Source organism: Choristoneura fumiferana, chromosome 5 (genome assembly GCF_025370935.1).
Source record: "Choristoneura fumiferana chromosome 5, NRCan_CFum_1, whole genome shotgun sequence".
Lineage (NCBI taxonomy): Eukaryota > Metazoa > Arthropoda > Insecta > Lepidoptera > Tortricidae > Choristoneura > Choristoneura fumiferana.
In genome coordinates, this window is record NC_133476.1 from 3,885,941 (window position 1) to 3,893,516 (window position 7,576).

Genomic DNA, 7,576 nt, shown 5'->3' on the forward strand with positions numbered 1-7,576 from the left:
ATTCGAAAAGATCATTAAAACAAGATTGGTAGTTCATTTAAATAGAAATCGGATTCTTAATATGAGACAGTTCGGATATCAAAAAGGAGTGGGAACAGCGGAAGCCATAGGCTCGTTAATAGAAGATGTTATAACGAAGCTCAATGACAAAAAGAGAGTAGCAGGGCTGTTTTTGGATCTCAGTTCGGCTTTCGATATGGTTGATCATAAAATACTTATAGAAAAGCTTAAATTCTATGGCGTGAAGGGTAGGACTTTGCAACTTTTTCAGTCATATCTAACTAACAGATATCAATTTGTGGAAATGAAAGGAATCGAGGATAAGCAGGAAATAACATACAAAATCGAAAATGCGTAAGATAACGAGAGGTGTTCCACAAGGATCAATACTAGGTCCAATTTTCTTTATTGTATTTACAAACGATATGATCGATTCGATAACTAACTCACTGCAAGACACGAGTCTGGTAGTTTTTGCTGATGACACGAATGCGATAGTATGGGCAGACAATAAAGAACAGCTTAATGTTAAAGTTAACGATGCACTGAAGGCGTTTTATATTTGGTTTAAAGCGAATAATTTAAAGCTCAATACAAGTAAGACAGGAGCAATACTGTTCAAAACAACCGCACGGAGCACCGAGTATATTTATCCAAACTTAAATAATGAGAATATTGCCCTGGTTGACACGGTTAAGTTCCTTGGAGTGCATATCGATTGTAATCTGAATTGGAAGCAGGAACTGAACTCAGTTGAAGCTTCTATAAGTTCTGCATGCTATGCCATTAAAAGCCTAAGGGATGAGTTAACATTGAAACAACTCAAATCAGTATATTTTGCATTGGTTGAATCGAAATTAAGGTACAGTATCAGGTTGTGGGGAAATAGTTATGACTATAATGTTAAAAAGGCCTTCATTATACAGAAGAGAGCAATAAGAACAATGGTGCGCATTCCACAATGGGAATCCTGTAGAAGCCTTTTTGCTAGCCTGGGAATATTGACTGCGCCATGCCTAATATATATGGTGTTTACTCGCAGATTTAAAAAAAACCCTCAATACACAGAAACCGATAGTGAGAGACAGATAAGGGGAAAATACCAGACGCAAGGCATTACCACCAGCTATTCGTCCTAGATTAAGAATTGTTCAGCACAGTGCAAAGTATCAGGCGTCTTAATTATTAACAGGTTACCCTCTGAATTAAAAAAATTACAAGACTATTATAAATTTAAAAAGCTTATCGCGTTTTTCTTAAAGGAGTGCTAACAGTAAAGACGAGTACACTTGGTAAATTTATCTTGGACTTTTGATGGATTTGTTTTTTGTGTTTTGATTTATTGTTGACGCTCTTGATTTTAGAATTGATCAAGTATATTTATGGTAACATTGAATGGTTGCCCTTTAATGTTTATTATTATTACACTTGTATTGAGGTATTCTGTTCATACACAATGTAATTGTTTTTTCAATCAAGTAAACGTTGTGAACTGAACTGAAACTAATTAATGCCATTTCTAAAATTGCTAATAAGGCGGTAAATCGTTGCCACTCACAAGTTGATCAAATGCCTTAGTGTTTTGTCAAACGCACAGGAAAGCATTCATTAAAGAAACATTTAAACACAAATCTGCAACAAAGTGTAGTGGAGTTGCCGTCACTCTAATTTTATTTACCCGAGCGTTTAGCAACCGGATAGAAATGTCGTTGAATATTACCTTTGAAGTTTGGCGATTTTTAATTATGGGTTTTACATAAAAGCTTGATAACATATGTATGATTGTCTGAGTGTGTGGTTTAATTCGTTTTTTTGTACACCCTTAATAAAGCAATTTATAAACGACAAACCTCAATGAAGCGCCTTGTAAACGCGTCCCCCACTCCTCCGCTCCCTTCCCGCTCTCGCCCTACTCTCTTTATTTTATTAAAAAACTTACTAATCCTATTACAAATTTAACAAATTTAATGCTGTTGCTGGCAACACAAGAGTTTGTTAGCGTTAATGTTGGCAGAACTTTTTTCTCTGATACTTCCGGTCGCCCATCGGCCATAACATGTTTTTCTATGTCTAATAAAATAAGACAATTCAGTTCTATATTTTGCTCTTTTCTAACTGTGTAAAGTGTTGGTGTTTAGTATAATAAATCTTCTAATACAGTGCAAAGACTTTTTCTTGGGAAGAAACAAAATCACAATATACAGTCCACGCTCCCAACATTGGTCCATTCTCACCGTCAAGACAGACAGAAGATTTTGCGAGTACAAGACCCAGCCCAACACAGCGATTGTCTCAGAATCTGCAAGCAAGAAGTGCAATCCATACAGTACCGCCGATACCTACTGCGAATACTGCGATAAATGCATCTCAGGTTTGAGCCGAAAAACGTGAATGAGCAACGAAAACAACGATTTAATTAATTCTTGTCCTACTTTCATCTCATCATATAAGTTGCTGCGAAAATAAAATTCAGCATCATTATCAAGAAAGAAAACCATCAAAATCAAGATATTTTAAGCATACGTTCCAGTTTGAAGACAGAAAAAGAAGCTTTTTCGATAAGGTTCATCAATCAAGCGCGCGGGCAGTTGCGAAGGTTGGCAGCACTGACGGCGTCCCGTCCCAACTCGAACCGAACGAGCGAAGACGCGTGAGTGAACAACAGAGGAATTCGCCATTTTGTGTCGCCCCGCGTGTTTAGTTTGCAGTTTATTTCTAAAATTTTATTGTATTAGCGCTTATTGTGATATAATTACTGGAATAAGTACAGTACATACAATACGATGGAGGCCAAAGAAATGATCGCCAAACGAGGTTATATAAAAGGTACAATAACTAGGTTATTTTCTTTCGTGTCCTCCGAATCTAATATGGAAAATTGCCATCCCGAGACCCTAATTGCGAAACGGGAAAGACTATGCGACGCATTTAAGGAGTATGAGGTGTATAATAAACAAATCATATCATTGGATTCGGAGGACAAAGAAGATTATGCGGAGGTTGAAAATAAATATTTTGATTGTTTAGCAATATTCAACGAACGTATTAAAACTAGTAGTTCTGTAGCTGAACAGAGTGCCTTGGAGTCAGGTTGCAGTAGTAAACCTAGAGCTAAATTACCTAGCATAAACATACCGACCTTTTCCGGCAAATATTCGGATTATGTAGCCTTCATACAAATATTTACTTCGGTAATTCACAACGACAAGTCGCTTGATAATGTACAAAGGTTGTATTACCTTCGATCTTTTCTCAAAGACGAGCCGTATGATTTGGTAAAAAATCTCCCACTTGTCAGTGAGAGCTATCCTCAGGCAAGGCAGTTGTTAGATGAAAGATTTTTTAACAAATATAAAATCGTTTCTGAGTACGTAAACACTCTTTTAGATTTAAATAAATTGCCTAAGTATCCCAACGCTAACGACATACGGAATTTCGTTTCAGTAGTGCGGCAAACATTAGCTGCACTTAAAAATTTGCATGCGGCAGTGGAGGCGTGGGATCCTGTGCTGCTGGGAATTTTAACGCGTAAGATCGACGCGTACAGCTCGCGTTCATTCCAATTAGAGCGCGATCAAAAGCAGGAGCCGACGATTGAAGAATTTTTGGCGTACATGGACAAGCGTGCTCTTGCATTGGAAAACACGGATACCCATCCTGACAATGCAGGGCCGGGGAGAGGCCAGCCTTCTTCAGTGCAGTCTGTCAAGAGTAAGGTAGCGTTAGCAGCTGCAGCCAAGACCTCCATGGAATGTGTACACTGTAAGTGTTTTGATCACAAATTATATTCTTGCCCAAAATTCAAATTGTTACCTTCAAAGGAAAGAGTTTCCTTTGCGAAGAAATTTAACTTGTGTACTACATGTTTAAATCCTCATGTGGGTAAATGTAGATTCCACTTTCGGTGTGGAATATGCAAAAAACCTCATCACACCCTTCTGCACCAAGATGAAGAAAGCGAAAGCAACCCAGTTGTGCTCCTGTCAGGGGCCTCCGCAAGCAATGTTTTAATTCCAACAGCGAGAGTAAAATTATATACTCAAAGTGGTAGGGAGGTGCATGTCAAGTGTATTTTAGATTCGGGCTCACAAGTGTCACTGATCACCACAAAAGCTATTGAGGTCTTAGGGCTTACCCCTGAGCGATCTGATATTAACCTCATTGGTGTGACGCAGAACAAGAGCAAGATTAGCTATTGCATTCCCCTACAAGTGCATTCTTTGACATCCCAATATAAAGTCTTAGTAAACTGTCATGTGGTGGAAAAAATTACATGTCAATTACCACAAATGCCAATCAGCATGGATGGAATAAATATTCCCGCTGGTGTCACATTAGCTGATACAACATTTAACCAACCTTCAGAAATAAATATGCTGATTGGGGCTGACGTCTTTTTCCAGGTCCTCCTACCGCTTGAAGAAGCACACAACCTGTGCAATGACCGAGAAAAGCAGCCTCAGCCTTCAACTCCGTGCATCCTTAACACCAAGTTTGGCCACGTCGTCGCAGGCGCGTTAGTTTCAGACATCATAAAAAATCAGGTTGTATCACTTTTTTGTGCTAAATGTGAATCAGATGTTAGTGACAGTATCAAACGACTATGGGATGTTGAGCGAGTCCCCGAACTGCTGATAGAAAAGGACTCAGAGCAAGAGTTAGCCGAAACAATTTTTGCTAATTCTGTAAAATTAGAAAATAATAAATTTCAAGTCGATTTGCCAATCAAGGTTGAGACAAATAAAATTAATGAAACTTTGGGTAGTTCATTTGACTTAGCTTTGCACAGGTTTCTCAGCCTCGAAAAACGATTGCAAAAGAACGTAAACTTACTTACTGATTATCAGAACTTCATTCATGAATATGTTGAGCTTGGACATGGTCACTATGTAGATATAAATTCATATAATTTCAATGAGGACCCGCTATATTTTTTACCGCATCATCCCGTTATAAACGAGCATAGTAAAAGCACGCCTACTAGGGTGGTATATGATGCGTCAATGAGAACTAGTAAAAAAGTTTCATTAAATGATATTTTATTAAATGGGCCTCCAGTTCAAAAGGAATTATTTGATATTGTGCTATTATTCAGAATAGGAGAGTTTTCTTTGAGTTCTGATATAAAGAAAATGTTTCGCAATGTATTAGTAAACCCACAGCAAACATCACTCCAAAACATTTTATGGCGTGACAATCCCAGTCAAACTATAAAATGTATTCGTCTTGATACTGTCACATACGGTATGAAGTCTTCAAGCTACTTGGCCACACGCTGCTTATTGGAACTTGCACAAAGGTATGGGAATGAATTGCCACTTGCATCCTATATCATTCAGAATTGTACATATGTGGATGATATTTTATATTCATGTTCTGATATGCACAACTTGCTTGAAGCTAAACGACAACTGTGTGAATTGTTAGACTATGGAAGCTTTAAATTACATAAGTGGGCATCTAATACTCCAGCTATCTTATCTGATATACCTGAAGCTGAACAACAATTCAGTGAGCGAGACTTTCAAAAAGATAATTTTAGTATGAAAGCTTTAGGTATAACACTTAATGTAAAACAAGACTGCTTCACCATTAACAGCCCAGAGGCTTTTGACCAGAATGTACTAACAAAACGGGCTATTCTTAGCTATATATCAAAATTTTATGATCCCATGGGATTTGTCAGTCCAATTGTTATAAGAGCTAAAAGCATCATACAAAAAGTCTGGTCCAGCAATGTTGGGTGGGATGAGCGCATACCGAATGAGCTTGCTGATGAGTGGTTGGAATTTGCTAACAGTTTGGCCATTATGCACCCTATTAGTATAAGGCGACACATTCCTACCAACAGTGTGAAAGCAGTACAGCTGATCGGATTTGCTGATGCATCCAGTACTACAGGATATGGGTGCTGCATATACTTACGCGTGGTTGATGAGGCAGGTATGGCTGAATTACACCTACTCTGTTCTAAGTCGCGAGTAAACCCACGTGCGAAGCCATTAACAATACCGAGGTTAGAACTGAATGCTGCCTTGCTTTTATCAATTTTAATGGAAAGAGTATATGACACATTATCCAAAGGTGTACACATTGATAATGTGTACTTATTCACTGACTCCAAAATAGCTTTAGCATGGATAAATTCGGAAACTACTAGGCTACAGGCTTATGTTTCTAACAGAGTTGGTGTAATTCAACAAAAAACAAACAGGTGGACCTGGCTGTATGTACCCTCTGCAGACAACCCTGCAGACCTAATCAGCAGAGGTATTAGTCCACAGGAGCTTCCAAATAGCGCCCTCTGGTGGAACGGGCCGAAGTTTCTGCAAGGTGATTATATGTTTGATAGAGAAGGGTTAGACTTACCTACTAACTTACCTGAAATGAAGACTGAGCAATATAAACAGTCGCAGGTGGTACTTACAGCAATTGCAGGCAATGACTTCTTTCAAATATTAAATAGGTATTCTAATATAGAAAAGATGACACGTGTGATAGCCTATATTCTTAGATTTTGTCACAATTTAAAAAACATAAATAAGGTAAAAGATGAGATACTAAGTCCTGATGAGTTGCAAAATGCATTGCATTTGATTATAAAAAATGAACAATCTATGCATTTCAGTGCTGAGATAGAATCACTGCAAAAGGGCAATGTCATACGAGGGTCCATGAAACCGCTTCATCCATTTTTAGATAAGGACGGATTACTAAGAGTAGGCGGGCGACTCGATAACTCAGATATACCACTGTCACAGAAACATCCTATAATACTACCAAAAAATTCACGAGTAACTACTCTAATTATAGAAAATGAACACATTAGGCTGTTACATGCTGGACCAAAGTCGCTCTTATCCAATTTAAATCAAAAATACTGGTTGACAAACGGTATTCGACAAGTCAAGAAAGTGACTCATAAATGTCTGGTTTGTTTCAGGCTCAAAGCTAGTGCAGCCAAACAGCTGATGGGATCCTTGCCTCAGCACCGCGTGACGTCAGCTAGGCCTTTTCAAAAGGTAGCCATAGACTTCGCTGGGCCAGTCCGCGTCAAGAATTCCCGAGTGCGAAAAGCATTAGAAAGCAAAGGATACGTATGTGTTTATGTTTGTTTTGTTACGAAGGCAGTTCATTTGGAGCTGACTTCAGATATCACAACGGATGCGTTTCTTGCATCATTTAAACGGTTTGTTAGTAGACGTGGATTGCCCAGCGACGTATTTTGCGATAATGGCGGATGTTTTCGAGGGGCAAGGAATCAGCTAGTTGAGCTATACGAGCTTAATAACTCTGCTATTCACCAGACGCTTGTGCAAGTATATGCTGCCAAACAAGGTATTAAATTCCATTTCACACCAAGTTACTCCCCTGTATTTGCGGGTCTTGCAGAGGCGGCTGTGAAAAGTATGAAATACTTACCATTTAAAAAGAATCGTTTTAAATGCCATACTTACTTATGAGCAGCTTAGTACAGCACTCTGTCAAATAGAGGCCGTACTAAATTCGCGCCCAATTTTGCCTTTGTCTGAAGACATAAATGACTACTGCTACCTCACTCCTGGGCACTTTTTAA

At 38.6% G+C, this 7,576-nt stretch overlaps 1 protein-coding gene across 1 annotated transcript; it reads left to right on the forward strand.

The window, feature by feature from the left end:
- Positions 1 to 1,971: 1,971 nt before the first annotated feature.
- Positions 1,972 to 7,362, forward strand: LOC141427770 (uncharacterized; the record flags this gene model as incomplete). Its single annotated transcript, XM_074087361.1, is given in 3 exon segments — positions 1,972 to 2,826; positions 3,445 to 3,762; positions 4,404 to 7,362. Coding segments are annotated over 3 exon segments (378 nt in total). The 3' UTR covers positions 4,421 to 7,362.
- Positions 7,363 to 7,576: the final 214 nt, after the last annotated feature.